General features: G+C 38.4%; 1 protein-coding gene across 3 annotated transcripts in view; it reads left to right on the forward strand.

Annotated features, from left to right (window-relative positions):
- PRKCQ (protein kinase C, theta) overlaps positions 1-18,000 on the forward strand; it is a 121,071-nt gene that overhangs the window by 67,823 nt on the left and 35,248 nt on the right. For all 3 annotated transcript variants that reach the window (XM_006891860.1, XM_006891858.1, XM_006891859.1), the window contains 2 exons: positions 13,695-13,786; positions 16,406-16,468. In XM_006891860.1, the coding sequence (XP_006891922.1) occupies positions 13,695-13,786; positions 16,406-16,468 (155 nt within the window). The remainder of the gene's footprint in view (positions 1-13,694; positions 13,787-16,405; positions 16,469-18,000) is intronic.

Raw genomic sequence — 18,000 nt, forward strand, 5'->3', positions numbered from 1 at the left:
CAAGTAATGAAACAGACTTGTGGAAACTATGTAAAATAAAGTACTTTGTAAGAAAACATGCAGTATTACTTGCCAAAGAACTAGACTGCCCTGAATTTTTTATAGTAGTCAGCTTGTGTGGTATGCGTATTAAATGATTCTGCAAGTATGTAGTAAGCATTAGTGTTGTTTGGTTTGTTTTTGGTTTTGGGGGGTTTTTTTTTGGTTTTTTTGTTTTGTTTTGTTTTTCAGAAGAGCCAAGGGAAAATACTCAGTGGGATCACTAACAAAAGAGTTTTGCAAATCCATCTGTCTACAGAATATTCTTTTCAGTTGTCAAATATCACAGTAAAGCAATATGTAACTGTGATGGCCTCGTTTCTGTGGTCCAGCATACAAAGCAGAGTCATGGCTATCTTTGTAAACATGAGAGTTGATATAGAAATAATTGTTATTGCATGATGCCACAGCTGTCGTCTCCTTTGCGAGAGCTATCCCTTGAGTCACTCCTTCCAGTGGCCCTCATGTAATTGTGCTGCCAAACCCCAGCTAAAAATTAATCACTGGCAGGATAGAGGCATGTTCAGCTTTTCTTTGTTATCATTGATGAAACCTATGAAGGGTGGAAGGACTGCGGAAAATTCCCTCTGAAGACAATGAACTATATGAAACGTAAGGCCTTTCTAGGAATGCTCACTTTAAAAGTCAGCCTGTGTTTAGGTTGACACCCTCAGAACTTCTAAGAAAGAACCTTGATGTGTCTTCCTCCAAGAAACTAGATAAGTGTGACTGTGTTCTTCTTATAAAATTCTGGTTTTTAGAGTAGCCACTGACAAATTCTATGTTCTTGCACATAGCTGTGTGAAGTGACAAAGACCTAGTAACATTTGGAGCCCTAGAAATCATCAAGAAAGCTCTTGTCACCTACTGGATAAGGAGTTGTGCTACCATCCCCAAAGCAGGCTGTTCAAATCTACCCAGTGCTCCTTTTGAGTAAGATGGGCAGTCTCTTCTTATAAGATTTACAACCTCTGAAACGTGCTGGAGGGCCACGACTCCATCAAGTCAGTTCTGACTCCATGACACACAGTAACAATGAAAACTCCTAGAGATCTAGTTCTCCACCCTTGTTTCAATTCTTTTCCAAAATCAAAGTTAGTACTTTTCTCTAGCAGGACTTGCTTTCATTCATAAGACAAAAAGAAGTATACATTTCAGAAACTAAATACAAACTGCAAGCGATGTTTGGCCATATTTCCTTCTTACCCATTCTGCTTTTTAGCCTTTACACCAAGGAATGATTCAATTAAATGATAAAAAAAAATCCAGGACCTTAAAAACTCATGTAGACACTGACAGAGATTGCCTTGCATGACGCAGAGGCTAAGAATTAGGATGCTAGCTGAAATGCTGATGGATTCTAGTGCACCTAGAGGTGCCTCAGAAGAAAGGCTTGTTGATGTTCTGAAAAATCATCCACTGAAAACTATATAGAATGCAATTTTACTCTAATAAACATAAGATCACACTCTTAGTTATCCAGTGCTGCTGTAACAGAAATACCACAAGTGCATGTGGTATTTATGTTAACAAAAAAATTGCTTCCTCATATTATAGCAGGGATAGAAGTCAGCTATTCCTTGAACAGGTAGAAGGCCAGCTAAAGTGAGGAAGATCCTTAACAATATAGGTTGACATAGTGACTGCAGCAATAGACTCCAGTGTGTCTGAGACAATAAAGATGGCCCAGGAAAGGACAGGGTTCAAGTCTGTTGTTTATAGGGTCACTATGAGTTGTACTCAACTCAGCGACATCTAACAACGTAACAACAACAAAAGTCTGAACTCAGAGCACTGGTTCTAGGGGAATGTTTTTCTGTCAACTTGGCTTATAAGATCATTGCCTCTTTTGAGCTTCTGCTCACAGAAGATCTTCATGGGACTTGGCATCTCCGAACCTATCTTTGCTTCTCTGCTTGTTTTTCAGTCTCTTTTATGGGCCAAATGAAATTGACATTTAAAAAAAGACATTGACATAAAACACAACCCACATTAAACCTGTCCAATTAACATAGCAAAGACAGCGCATTCCCAGACGGAATTATAACCACAGATGTGGAGTTTAGAATTTACAATACTTCTTTTACAGGATACAGTGGATCCGTAACAGTGATGTGCGTCAGAATTGACTCTTTGACAACTGTTTCTGGTTTGTTAAAAAAAATAAAAAGTAAGAAAATAAATACTTAGGTATTTGTGCCTAACTAGTTTTAAAGCTTTGTGAACATAACCAGGAAACTGCTTAAAAGAAGCCTTCTGACCTTTGTTTTATGTCTTTGGGATATGTTTTTGTGGGCCAGGAAAAGCAGACAAACTCTGCAGTTCTTATTTTGTTTTATTTACATATTTTTAATTGTGATTTGAGGGAAAATATTCAAAGTAAAATTATTTTCCATTCATTTTCTCTCATGACTTCATAGTTCTCACAATGTAACCACACTCTTCCCACTTCCTCCCTATGATTCTCATCTGTATTAATCTTTCTGTCTCACCCCTTCCTATCATCTGAGCTTTATCCTTGGTTAAATGCTGCTCTTTGATCTTAAATGGTTACTTATTCTAAGGAACGTGTGCCTTCCTGATGTTATTGTTCACTTTATAAGCCTGTCTGTCATTTAGTTGAAAGTTGAACCCAGAGGTGAGATTTTTCCAGGTTCAAAGGGTGACTCAGGTCCATGGTCTCAGAGGTTCTGCCAGTCTCTATCAGACTAGTGAGCTTAGTTTTTATTAAAAATTTTTAAAAAAGTAAGTTAACCTCCTTTTTTTTATTGGTTTGCTTACAAAGTTTATATATATTGTGTTTCACACTATTTTTCATTCACACTGTTTCATATAATCATTCTCATACTTTATGTTTTATAAAATTAATCACCATTGGACTTTGCCCATCATTACCCTCTTTTTCCACACAGATCCATCCCATTTCATTTCCTTCTCCCTCCACCCACTAAACTCTGCAACCTGTAGTTTCATCCCTATGCATCCTCACCCCTCCACACCCACCCTTTCCTCTCTTGAGTTCCCATACATGTTTTACTAGTTATCCTGCTATTTTTACAATAATGGTCTTATACAGTATTTGTCCTTATTAAATTGAGTTAGTTCATTCACCATGATGCTGTTTTGTTCCACATTTCCCCAGACTATCTCTAGGATCTTCCACTGTGATTGCTTTTAGAATGGTCGGCATTGGTAGCCAGGCCCCATTTTTTTCTGATCACATGGTCATCGAAGCTGAGGACTACAGGATCCATAAGTCTTTTGGACTAATTGTTTTTATACATTTTGGCTCCCCCCCTCCACTCTTTATCTTAGACAGAGAGAGACAAATAATTACACCCTAAATGATTATTCAAAATCTTTTAAAATCTAGAGAATACTTACAAGAGTAGGATATACAATGTTGTCTGTACATTATGTCATGCTAATTGACCTTGATGTCTCCAAGACATAGTCTCTAAGACTGTGGTGTAAAGGCCCTACCCAGCACCAGCAACTCATTCCCTCAGGATTTTTGGTTATGATTAATCATAACCAAATAATAATCAAATGTCTTAAGACATTTAAATAACTTTGCCCCCTTTGTTCTGATTTATTATTGTTGTTGTTAGGTGCCATTTAGTCTAGTATAATTCATAGTGACCCTATGAAGAGCCAACCTAAACCCTGCTCTATCTTGTACCATTCTTATCATCTCTGACACACTGAAGCCTATTGCAAAGTCTTGGTGTCAGTTCATCTCCTTGGTAGTCATCTTCTCCTTTACTGACCCCTCTTTCCAAACTTGATGTCTCTTTCCAAGGGATAGCTTCATCTAAATACATGTCCACTATTTTTCTTCATTTCGATTGACTTCCAATCTGGTCTAGTACCTCTAGTACTATAACTATCCATGTACCTGTACTGTTCATCGGGTTTTCAGAGACTTGTCATTTAAGAAGTGAATAGCCAATCCTGCTTCTGGGAGCTCTGCTAAAACCTGAATACTAGGGGTGATCATTGTGGCGTTTGATGCACCTGTAGCATAGCTTTCAGCATCACAGCAACTCAAAAATTACCACAAACAGATAGACAAGTACTATAATAATGGGAACAACGAATTCCCCAAATACAAAAAAAAAAAAAAAACAACCTGACAACTTAGTGTTGTACCTCTAATAGGAAATCAGGCTTCATACAAAAAACTCCCAAACCCCAACCAGATGTTAATCACAAAGACCCACTTACTGAGTCATGATTGCTTTAAACAAGAGGCTCCCAGATCCTTAACAGACTTTTAATCATGAAGATTCACCTTCTAGATCCTGTTTTAAACAAGAGGCTTCCAGCGCCCAACCAACTCTTACTCACAAAGGTATGTTGCTGGGAGAGGCTATTCCTTGAAAAGGACATTATGTATGGAAAGGCAGAGGGTCATGGAAGGAAAGGAAGACACTCAACCAGGTTAATCGACACAGGGACTGCCATAATGGTCTCTAGTGTGTCAGGAAATGTGAGGAAGGCAAATGATAGGACAAAGTTTAGATCTTTTGTTCATAGGATTGTTATGGGTCATACTTGACTAAACAGCACCTAACAACAAAAGCAACTGTTTCCAAACTTTGAAAGACTACGTTTCACCATCTTTGCCTCCAAGGAATACTCTTGACACACCTTTTCCAAAACATATGTTTGTTCTATAGGTAGTCCATGGATATTCAATACTCTTCTCTAGCACCTCTACCCAAAGACATCAATTCTTCTGTCATTCTTACTCATTGTCCTGCTCTCTCTTGTGATTGAAAACACTATGGCATAAATCAAGTTCACTTTAGTCTTCAAACTTCTGTCATTGTTCTTCAGAATTTTGGAGAGGTCCCTGACAGTGGACTTGCCCAAAACAATATGTCTTCTGATTTCCTGACTGCTGGTACCAAGAGTGTCGATTGTTGATCAAGCAAGATGAAAACATTGAGAGTTTCAATCTTTTCTCCATCTATCATAATGTTGACTGTTGATCCAGTGGAAGTATCTTTGTTTTCTTAATGTTGACATGTAATCCATACTGAATGTTATAGTCTTTGGTCGTCTGCAACAAGCATTTCATATCCTCATCACTTTCAGCAAGCAAAATTGTCTCATCTGCATAACGCATGTTGTTGATGAGTCTCCAATCCTAATGCCACATTCTTCTGGATAGAGTCCTACTTTATGAACTATTTGCTCTTCATACAGATTGAATAGATATGGAGAAAAGGTACATCCCTGATGCACTCCTCTCCTAATTTTAAACTATGCAAGTGTTCTCTTGCTCCATTCAGACAGTAGCTTCTTGGTCTAGGTATATTTACAGCATATGCTCACACAAATATAAAAATATTATCTAAAGCTATATATGATCATGGGCATGGTTCCTTTCATCTGTCGATATCTGTTAATCTTGTCTGTCTGCCTATATATCTGCTTGTGCATGGACATTTATTATTGATAATACTGCAGGATCATAACTATTCTATAATTAAATTTCAAATAAGCATTCTTTCTTGACAAGGACATCTCATAAAACTTTTGTAAGCTAGTATCATCTCTTACTAAATTGTATTTAATCATATGGAAGAAGTGTGTTTCTTGGTGTAATGTGCTTAATCATGATAGGTTTTAAAGCTTATTTTTTTTTTTACAAGAAAAAGAAAAAAATTGATTAAATATATAGTGAAAATGAGGCACAGACATTAACTGTTCAGTTGTTAACCAAAAGCTTGATGATTTGAATCCATCAGAAGCTCCTTGGAAGAAGTCCTAGGGATCTGTTTCTGAAAGAGAACCGCCACTGAAATTCCTTAGTAGCAGTTATACCCTGACGCCTGGGTTTCAGTTTGAGTTGGCGTTGAATTGATGACAACTATTTGGTTAGGGTTAGCGTTAAGGTTAGGGATAAGGAGAATTTGAAGTATGGGTCTCACTAATACTTTTCATTTTATAGAGGGAAGAGGTGAGTCCAGGGTACTTGTGATTTCCCAGAGCACACAGATTGTCAGTAGTGGCACAGAGAATAGAATTTCATCTCCACAGATGTCACATCAGTAGCAGTGGGCAAATCTTAAAACTGGGACAAATTTAGAGTATACCATTCCAATCAAGCTTACAACTTCAACTCTTACTCACCTAAGAAGATAATTTGCACCAACTAATGTACCTCCTAGCATAAAGAAATGAGGTTTAGATTAGTGAATGCTTTTATAAAATTAATGTGGACATAATCCCATGTTACACCTCATTACCCTACCTGTCTGGTCTCTTAAGGAAGCTCATATACAAAATACTCTGCTTAAAATAGAATTGCCTTTATAGTATGATAATAAATCTTTTTCTTTCTTCCCAGGATTTCTCAAGAATGCTACTGTTGGCATTGTAAGCCTAGTAATTCTTTCAAGGGGTGTGCCTTTTATACAATATTTAACAGCATTCCTGGTGTCTACTACTAGAACCACAGAAAGAATAAACATTAAAGAAAAATTTGTTTTCCTCTTTGTTTCAAGAGTCTTAGGATATTTAGTTCTTCTAAGGATAATCTGATATATATTTTTTCTAACCTTAAACTGTTTCTAGGGAGAGTTCTCCTGACATAGTCGGTAGCAATTTTTGCGTTGTGCTGATAATCCATAGGCTTCATGTCTCTGGTGTTTCTCATCAATGGGTAAATCCTCAAAAAGAGGTAGACAGTCCCCTCCATTAGAACTTACAGACTCAGAGATCAATGGAGGTTTGATGTGAGGCAGAACGGATTATAAGCTGTGAGTTAGGACTATATAAGCAGTGAACTTATAGTCAAAACTATATATTTGAGTGTTGCAAACAACTTGTGATCAGCTGCTAATTTAAGGTTGACAGTTCAAACCCACTTGGTAACACAATAGAAGAAAACTTGGTGATCTACTTCCATAATTATAGGCAAGAAAACCATACCAAGCAGGTCTAGTTTCTAACCCATAGGGTCTCCATGAGTCAGAATGAACTATATAGCAATGAATGTGTTATTGTTGCATAGTGATAACAACTGCTAGTTATCAAGTGCATCCTGGGTACCAACTGTCAGCTAGCTGTTACCTAGTTAATATTACCTCACTTAATATCATGAGGACCTTCACAACAGATTTCACCAGTGCAATACATTCTTTGATTTCTTGACTGCTCTTACTTTAGGTGTTAGTTGTGGATCCAAGTAAAAAGGTCAGAGAACTCTTTAAAAGTGTTAGAGGGCAAGGATGTCAGCCCCAAGTAATGGTAAGATTCAGTTTCTTCATATGCATGTGAAAGTGAGACACTGAATAAGGAAGTCTGGAGAATTGATGCCTTTGAATTATGGTGTTGGTGAACAGTATTTAATATATTTTGGACTGTCAAAAGAATAAACAAATCTGTCTTAGTGCAAATGAAACCAGAGTGTTCCTTAGAGGCAAGGATAGTGAGACATAGTCTCAATTTTGAGCATGTTGTCAGGAGGGACCAGGTCTTGGAAAAAGAAGTGATGCTGAGAAAAGTGGAGCATGTGTCTCAGGAAGGTGGATTGGCACAGTGATTGCAACGAGGGACTTGAATAAGGCAGAAATTATGCACAGGATAGGGCATGGTTTCAATCTGTTCATACAGTTGTTATGAGTCATAGTTAACTTGACAACACCTAGCAACAACAACGTAGTATCATCACAACCCTGTGAGAGAGGGACATACGGCCCCAATTTCACATATGAAGAACCTGAGGCTCAGGACACATAATATGTCCAAGTTCACAAATGAATGGGATTTGAAGCCAGGTATGAATAAGGATGAAGCTCATTCTCTTTCATTTGTTTGGTTTTGCCTTTTATTTAATTTTATTTTATACTGGTTTGCTTATAAAGCTCGTATACCCTGTTTTTCACACTGGATCTTTCCCCTTTCCCTTTTTTTTTAACTCTTCTTTTTTTAATTGAGATTTTAATCAAAATTTATAGAGAACTTGGATTTCCATTCATTCATTGTTGCACATTTTCCTGCCTGCCCATCCCCCCCCCCAGTTTGCTTTACTCTTTGGGGTGGAAAATTCTTTCACTGTTGTACAATTCCCCACCCCAGTCTACTTTACTATGCAGCTCTTATTCTGGACTGTTGTCATGCAAGTAATACGTAATCATATATTCCTTTTAAGTAGTTCTTTCCTTCATCTGTTTCAATGCAGTATCCGTTACTTATCCGCTCTTTTCTTATTTCCCCCCAACCCCAATGTCAGTCCTGTTTTATGACAGTGGAATTATGCAGTATTTTTCTTTTTGTGACTGAAATATTTCACTCTGCATAATGTCCTCCAGGGTCGCCCATTTTGTATAATATTTCATGAGTTCCTTAATGATTGCCCTGAGTTGCCTTCTCCTTGGTTTAGTTCGACTTTATCTTAGTCCTAAATTTCCCAATGAGCCCACTTTTCTTTTTGGTAATGGTTCTGCAGGGGTCCAGACCAACTGAAGATCACTTCAACCATGAGGATGTTTTGATGCAAAGTTTGAGCCTATTATAAGCGTATTTACTTTTTATGACCGAGATTTGGTGTTCAACTTTTAGAAGGTTTTTCCATCCCTCAAGCCATGATGCTCAAGATCTAAACTTTAGGTCTGTATGACTTAGGAGAATGCATTGTAAATAGTCTCTGAGTCACTTCTGACTCATAACAACTGAAGTGTGCAGAGGGGAGCTACTCTCTGAGGTTTGCAGTGGCTGTGACCTTTTAGACTCAGACTGCCATGCCTGTCTTCTGATGTGCCTCTCTCTGTATAAGTTTAAACCACCAACCTTCTGCCTACTAGTTGAGCACTAGTTGAGTACCAACTAGGAACTCCTCATAATTCTATCACAGTTTCATGTTGTAGGACCCAGCTAGTCTCAAGAGTTCCTTAGATAAATGGATTCTCAAGCCTTACAAATAGCTCTCTGAATTCCCTGCAAAGAGCAAAGGCCCTAATAACAACATCCAGTTGAGAGAAGTGTCCTTCCCACACAGCTGGATTCCAGGCACAGGTTACCTTCCTTCCCTCTTAACAAAGCCTAAGATGTTCACCCAAACCAAAGGGTAAAACTCAAGCAAACCACTATTATCATGTACAAAAGACAATCAGTGAGGTTCCCCCCACCCCCACCAGAGCTTCTAACCTAATAAAATGATAAGAAAAAGAACAGACTGCTTTGAAAGATCTGTTGTATAGTCATAAAATATTATGAGTAGGATTAAGTGTGGTATCCAACTTTCTATAATTCTTCATTGCAGGAGTGGCATCCACTCCCTAAACAACATGCCTCTGAAAATGCTATGAACTTTGATAAATGTCGAGAGTTGTAGAAAGGCTTCAGGCCTTTTGTTCATAGGGTCGCTGTGAGTCATGCTAGACTCAAAGGCAATCAACAACAACAACAGCTTAATTAATAATCATTCAAGCAATGTTACCTTTTCCTGGTTCTCATAGTAATAAATTTTGACGGAATGCCATGATTTCTTGGGCTCTCTTTAAAGACATAAATCCAACTCCCAAGAAGTGCAGCCAAGGTTGGAAGGTTAGACGCAAGGTTGATGAGATTTCATCTTATGTGCCTTGAGCATGTTGTCAGGCAGGCCCAGACCCTGGAAAAGGACATCATGCTTGATGATGGAAGGTTAGCAAAAAAGAGGAAGACCTTCAATGAGATGAACACAGTCACTGAAACAATGGGCTTCTGAGCACAGGATCAGGCAGCATTTCAGCCTGGTGTACATAGGGTTAAAATTAGCTCAAAGGCACCTAACAGTAACTTTTACCACCATGTGCAAGATGTAATTTAGGTACAAGGAAGAATGGGAATGGTATGCCCAAGATGGATGGGAGTTAGAGTTCACCTTTGGCCTCCAGTTTTCTTTCCCCATTCTCTCTAAGTTCAAGGTGATAACTTTTACATTCTGAAACTTCAGACCTCACAGGAATTTTCAGCATCATTTCACTTCAGAGGAACCTTTTATCCGGGAACTATTATAAATGACGTTGTTTTAAGTTCCTTTATCCTCTTGAATGCTTAAGTGACGATGCCACCCCTGTACTTATTCAGGGCCATTGCAGTTTTGAATAAAAAAGGTTAAAACCTAAAAGCTGTTTATATGCTGCTGATGAGAAGTAAATCTGGAGGGATGCTGATGAGATAGTAGCTGTGTGAAAATCAGGCAATGGATCTGTCTCAGAGTATATTAGAAATACCAGCGCGACTTGATCTTTATGTTAGCAGAGAATTTTAATTTGACTTGAAAATAAAGGAATCTTGTCACAATTACAATGGAGCCTGTAAATTAGACCTGAAGTTAATTTTGGGGAGAAAAAAAAAACACAACCCAACACAAAACCAGGAAGTCACTTCCTTTCACTTGAGTCATTGAAATAGTTGCTACAATACTCAATTTTAAACTCTGTTCTATAGAGAGCTGCCCTCAATGAAAGGCAGGCAGAGCAGGTCAGTGTCTGACCATGTACTGTTTCTGCCTTCATCTTGTATGTCTCATGCCTCAGTTGACTTCACTTTAACACTCCAACATTAATTCTGTTAAAAAATCACTCATCTGAGTGTTCCAAGTGCAAATGCATGCACAGACGTGCCAAACGTGTCACACACTCTTTATGGATTACTAATTCTGTGGCTTATAGGGACCCTTTGAAAACCAAGGTTTGGAAAATATTATAAATATATTTATTGAAGAAATACTGCATCACATCAAAAGAGGATTGTTATGTACTGAATAATTGACTTATATTCTCCATAAGCATGTATCATAGATCCAAATCCCGTGGTTGTAATCCCACTTGAAAGTGGGCTTTTTTTTGTTTTGTTCCTGAGTCAGCATTAGTGTTGGATGTTGTCTTGCATTGGTCTGTCTTGAGATATAAAAGAATCGAAAGAAGCAAACATGAGGGTAGTTAGATGCTTCATGATTTGAAGCCAAGGAGCCAGGAAGCAGGAGACAAGGCCCTTCCCATGGAGTTAAAGAGAGAGAAAGCCTTCCTGCAGCACTAGTGCCCTGACTTCAGATCAGTAGCCTCCTGAACTGTGAGAAATTACAGAAGCATTCATGATTCTCCTGTTACAGAAGCACTGCATAACTAATACGAGGAACTTAGGCTCATTAGAATCACAGCTACCTGGCTACTGTGACTACAACCTGGATGTTATCCAACATTACTCTTACCTGCTTCCTAATAATATGCATAATAGCCTCCATCAGGCATAATGCTCTCATCCACTGCAGCTTGCCTCTAAGAAGGATGCTCTGGTCTGCAGAGATAGCAGATTATTTCGTTGTAGAAAATGGCTCATTCCTTGTGCTCACACTTCTAGAATGTGTTGTGTTGTGTTGTGTTGTGTTGTGTTGTTGGGTGATGTTGAGTCTATTTTGACTCATAATGACCCAATGTGACAGAACAAACTACCCAATAGAATTTCCTAACAATCATTATGGGAGCAGATTCCCAGGGAGCTGCTGGTTGGATTTGAACTGCCAGCCTTTCAGTTAGTAGCCCTTCACTTAACTATTACACCATCAGGGACTCATCCCTAAAATAGGGATATAAAATATGTTAATAAATATTTGGTTATATTTATATGGTTTTTAAATTTTATTAGTTTTAATGAACATTTACAGAGATTTGGGGTTTTCATTCATTGTTGCACTACTTTCTCTACCCTCCTCCCCAGTTCATTCTTCTTTCCCCCCCCAAAAGTCTGTTTTAATTGTCCCATTACCACAGTGCTTGTCAAAGCCAGTTCTGATTAATCTCCTTTGTCAGTGTGTCCTTTGCCATTCCCTATCACCCCTCCTTGAGAAAGACTTCACCCTGATTCATAAGGAAAAGGGGACAGCATGTTCTCATAGCTACTTCCTGCTATTTATATGTTTATATTTATAAAATATAAACATTGAATGAATAAGGCCCACTATCAGAGCCCCAGGCTTCAACTCTCTTCACCACTTTGACGCACTGACAGCCTGCAACGATGTGATCCCTCATTAGGTGTTCAACACTATCTTGCTGTCCCAAGAGGAGCATATCCACTTGGACCCTCACTTTCACCATACTATTTGCTACATAGATAAAAACTTTCCAGGGTTACCCAGAACTCCAGCAAATTTCTCAGCCTTCTTGGGGTCCAGAAATGTCAGAGATTAGCTAAGTAATTTGGCAAGTCTTTTTTTTAAAAAGGGGGTTTTTTCTGTGTAAAAAATACATGTAACACAACATTTGCATACGCGTTGTCTTTCACATATACCATCTAGTGATGCTGATGACATTAATCACGGTATCATCACTGTTAACCTGCTGACAGGTTGCCCATCACCATGAAACAATTCACTACTTTTTAAACAGAAACTGCCTCTGCTCCCGTCCCTCCCTCCCTTGATAACCACTGATAAACTTTGGTCTTTATATGTTTGATTTTGAGGGTCTTCTAAATAATTGTAGCAAAGTATGTAGGTAAAAAGACATTTGCCATGACTGCAGTCTTTGCATATTCAGCTCAGTGAGATTAATAATCTAATAAGGACAAATACTACATAAGACCATTATTGTAAAAATAAAAGGATACCTAGTAAAACATGTACAGGAATTCAAGGCGGGTAGAGAGGGGAGGTGAGGATAGATAGGAGGGAAACCACAGGGCTGCACAGTTTGGTGGCTGAGGGAGGCAGAGAAGCAAATGGGAAGGATCTGGGCAAAAAGGCAGGGTGATGATGGGCAAGGTCCAATGGTGATTGATTATATAAAACATCATGTATGAGAATGATTATATGGAACACAAAGTGAATGAAGAATAGTATGAAACACAATGTATATAAACTTGGTAAGCAAACCAATTAAAAAATAATATAAACAAACAAAATAATAGTGTTCATCATGTTCAACAATCACCGTGAACCATTCCTCGATTTTCTATCACTCTTAACAGAATATCAGTGCGTCTTTTTATTAGTGGTTGCAAGATAGAATTGGATGTCTGCTTTAAGCATTATGTCCTCTTGGAGAATTACTTTTTCACAATTCAAATGAAACAGCTCTAACATACTGGTGGGAACTTGCAGGGATAAAGAGCACAGATTAATGGTGGTGACACCATATAGACAGGGACCATGATAATGGTGATCATTAGAGTGTGAAGTGCAACATCCCCATGCCCCCCCAAAAAAAGCCTTAGATGACTTACACTAGAGACTTACACATAGTTAGCATTACCACCAACAGGGTGTGTACTTTGGGCAAGCTTCATTTCCTCATTTGAAAATTGAGTTTCTTTCTAGTTCTGAATGTCTAATATCATATGCACTATCTTGGGGGGAAACTACCCAGAACTTTGCTCATTGCTAAAAGAGGTGATCAGATCCATACGGTTTCACAGTTTAGAAGATAATTCTCTAACACGAGTGGATCTAGTCAAGATTTTGCATTTCAGCCAAACTCCTTATTTGCTTTATAGGTTGAAAAAAAATCATGTCATCTTCCTGCCCAAGTTTACTTACCAGGGATTAAAATAATAATTATAAAAGATTAAATTGGTTCTTCTGGAAAATGGAGGGGTTTGAGATTTGGGGGGATACCTTTGTTTTCTTTTTAAAACTTTTCTTTTTTTCACCTTAGGAAAACCTCTTTTTTGTGATGGAGTACCTAAACGGAGGAGACCTGATGTACCACATCCAGATCTGCCACAAGTTTGATCTTTGCAGAGCGACGTAAGAGCCGTTTCAAGGGTTTGGGATTTTTCCATTGTTCTTGCCCTTTACCGCGCAGTCAGCCCACTATTTTTTCCTACCAACTATTGCTCTTCTCCCATGCAGCATGTCTAAATCTCAAGTCAGGTAGACTCCTGGGATTCTCTCCAGCAAAACAACAGTTTTCCAATGTGTGAAATAAAAAGTTTGTATTAGTTTTGTTTCCTTTTTGGAACTAGCCATTTAGTTTCTTAAGAAACACTTCCATGATACATCTTCAAGGATATGAACATGTACGGCTAAGCACAATTGATAACAGTGCATCTAAATTCCAAAATCAATCTCCATAATAGTCTATGTGTTTCCTACTGCCAAAGGGGCCCTTTAGAGTAGTGAGAGAAGACCTTCACCCTGAAACCCACAGCATCCCTTTTCAGCAGGAAGTAGCTAAGAGAATACGCCATCCCCCTTTCCTTATGATTCAGGGTGAAGTCTCTCTCAGGGAGGAGTGATAGGGAATGGCAAAGGACACACTGACAAAGAAGATTAATCAGAACTGGCTTTGACAAGCACTGTGGCAATTGGACAATTAAAACAGACATTCGGGGGTGGAGAAGAACGAACTGGGGAGGAGGGTGGAGAAAAGAATGCAACAATGAATGAATGAAAACCCAAAATCTCTGTAAATGTTCATTAAAACTAATAAATTTTAATAATAATAATAATAAAAAGAAACCACTTCAGTTCATCAGAATTACAGCCACTCTTAAGTATAAGTAATCTGAGACTGGAAGAAAAGATTTGCCCTTTGAGAGGAATGAAGACTGTGAAGTGGTCACCAGGGATGACACTTTGAGGAGACCACTTTAGTTGGAAGTTCAACATGAAAGCATAAAGCAGTGGGGTCACTGATGTGAGAATTAGGAATCCAAAAGAGACACTTAACTCTTTTTGAAAATAAATCTTCATTTACTTTGGCATCAAGCAACTATAGATGTAAAATTGAGCAGATGTGTTTATCAGGTGGGATTATCGTCCACTGATGTGGAACCTGCTGCACTCTTTGCCTGCCACTGTGCGTCTCCCTCCCCCACTGGGATCTCCCACTCTGAAATTCAAGCAAAAGGAAATGGTGCCACCAGGCTCGCTTTAAAATGATGGGTACAAAATTGCCCTTTTTCCCCCTGGATGCACAGTAATCATTCATTCACCTCTGAAATGAGTGTTGTGAGTGGTTTAGATGACCTGACTTGAAAGATGGACTTGACCCACTAGCTCCTACAAGAACTCTGGCTCAAGTTGCAATTTGGTAAAATCTAGTGGGTAGCATTTCACTTCTCTCACTGACTGTGGGAAGCACCAGCCTGGTGCCTTGAGATCATTTTATTGGCTGGCTGTAATAGGGAAGTCATCAGGCTGTTGGGGGGGGCGGGGTGCGCGTTAGAAAAGATTAAGACTGATGTCCTATCCAATAGTCAGTGGCTTGATTATTTATTTAAGCCAACAAAGAAACATGCTATTTCTCTTGTGTCCAAAATTCTTTCCAGGAAGGAAACTTTTGTAGTTTCCTATGAGAACAGCAGATATCCAGGGAATTCCACCTTATCACTAACTGTAATCCCATTTGTGATAATAGAAGCTTATTTTCATTTATGTCTCCCTCTTCATCATTGAAGGTGAAGAGTTATCTGTCACCCTTCATCTTACAATATCCTTTCCTGTACTTTTCGGCTGAACTTTTCTGCACAGGCTAAATTGTATCAGCATGAAAAGAAACAAATCTGATCTAGGTGGAATGGCTTTGTCCCTGAAACCATAAAGTAAAAAAGACTTCTACCATGATGTATACATAGTATGACTACTGAATCTTCTTTTGTTTGTATATTTTAGTATTTAAACAATGATAGTTGGCACATCATCATTGACATGTTAAGAATAAACACTGGACTCAGGCAATTAGTTTAAGATACCAGCTTGGTTTATTGCTATCAGTGCAGAGGTTGGGCATCTTTGAACTTCATTAGTCTTCTATTTTTTTAAAAAAAATCTGTGTGCTAAGTGTACAAGTAACAGAATATTTACCGTCTCTAGAATCTCCACATCTACAGTGATATTAATCATTCATTTTTTTGTTCTAACATCTCCATTCACTAGCCCCAGTTTTTGCAATCCTTAGCAGAAGCTCAACAGAGGTAGACATTATTACACACACACACACACACAGAGAGAGAGAGAGAGAGAGAGAGAGAGAGAGAGAGAGAGAGAGAAAATCCCAAAACCAAGCTCAGAGTTCCCTAAACATAGTGTCTCCTTTCATCTTTTCTCCCTCTTCTTTCTCATTAAATTGATAGCATCGTCCTCTCATACAAATGAAACAGAATCTTCTGGTATGCTCATACCTATTTTTGCAGTCACTGTGTCAATTCATCTCATGGCAGAGTTGGAAAAGGTTTCAATATGTTATTTTGTTGTATGTAGCTCCTAGGAGGTGGAGTCAGCCCAACAGCACCTAACAATAGCCAGCCATGCAGCAGGGCACCTCCACAAAGCTCTCATATCATCAAACTGAGTACTGGGTTGGGGGTTTGTATTTGATCCTGTAATTGCATGCCTTTTGAACACTGGCTCTTCTTCCTTCAGGTTTTATGCTGCTGAAATTATTCTTGGTCTACAGTTCCTTCACTCCAAAGGAATTGTCTACAGGTAAGCATTGCTCTTTCAAAAATTAATATTATGCAATCTGGATTTCTTGGTCTACTTACTTAATTGAATTATTGCATAATTGATTTCTCATTGCCATCAAGTCAGAACCAACTGACCCTCTGATGAGTTTTCAAGAGGGTATAAATTTAAACATAAGAAGAGATTGCCTCTTTGAGTTAGTGCAATTCCTTAGAGACTAAGCCACTATTAATTCTCCTGCTGTATATTAGTGATATGAACAATCATAGCATTTTGGATTAGAAAGTTCCATACATCAGCTTTCTACTCAAATTGATTCCCTGAATGATTTGATAATAGACGAGTAAGACATTCTCAAAGCTTTAAAGATCTAATGTTACTTGTACCTTCTCTTATCCCTTACTTTTGTTGTGTTTCACCACCGTATTTTCATTTCTTTCCATTATTCTACTTGTCCTTTAATATATTATTGTCTCTCTCTCTCTCTTACTAATTTTTTTTCTCCTTCTTTCCTCTTATTGCTTCTATGTGTGCTCCGGTAATACCACAGGAGATGGCATGTTCACTGTTGTGGAGCTTGACAGTCTAGACCAGGGTCTCAGCCATGTTTATCCCCTTTCTTACTGGTTGCCCTGGATGTTCCTTTATTCCTCATCTTGTATCCCATCCCAGGATGGCATTGGTTTAGCCGTGTGTGTGTGTGTGTGTGTGTGTGTGTGTGTGTGTGTGTGTGTGTACTGGCCTTTTCATAACATAGAAGTGGTGGGATTTAGGATTCATAATGTCTATGCTAATATGACCTGTAGCAAACCAAAAGGAAAAGCCTATATTCCTAGAGAATTACATCCACTGCAAATTGAACATAAGTTGGTGGGGTGCAAACAAATCAGTTTTCTTTTCTTGTACACTCAGACACATGTATGGAAACTTTTGGTTCTAACACATGTGAAAGTTCAGAGAAGACCATGTCTACACTCTTTCCTGAGTGAATTCCACAGTTCCCGTGTGGTATCATTTCACATTCTCTGTCAAAAGACTTCCATTTAAAGCTCTTTTTATAAAATCAAATTTTACTTTAATTATTATTTGAATGAACATTTACCGAAAAGTTAGATTTTAATTCATTCATTGTTGTACATTTTATCCCTTCATCTCCCTCTCCATCCCCCAGTTTACTTTAAAAAAAAATAAATCCATTCATTGTTGTACTATTACTTACCCCCCCCCAAGTCCTTTTTACAATGATATAGCTCTTATTCTGGTACATATAATACCTAATCATATTTTCATTTGAGACAGTTTTTTCTATCATCTGTTCCAATGCAACGGTCCTTATCTATCCACTCTTTTCCCATTTTCCTCCACCATTTCCTCCCTTTCTTCCTTAAAACATTATTGACACTTACTTATTATGTTGTTGTTACATGCCATTGAGTCGACACTGACTCATAGTGACTCTGTGCACAATAGCTCTGAACTCTACTCTGTCCTGAGCCAATCTCAGTGTCCCCAACACATCCACCCTCATTAGCCCAGTTACTACATCAGCCCAC

The sequence above is a fragment of the Elephantulus edwardii genome, unplaced genomic scaffold (genome assembly GCF_000299155.1).
Source record: "Elephantulus edwardii isolate Elephantulus edwardi_28Jun2011 unplaced genomic scaffold, EleEdw1.0 scaffold00105, whole genome shotgun sequence".
In the NCBI taxonomy this organism is placed as follows: Eukaryota; Metazoa; Chordata; class Mammalia; order Macroscelidea; family Macroscelididae; genus Elephantulus; species Elephantulus edwardii.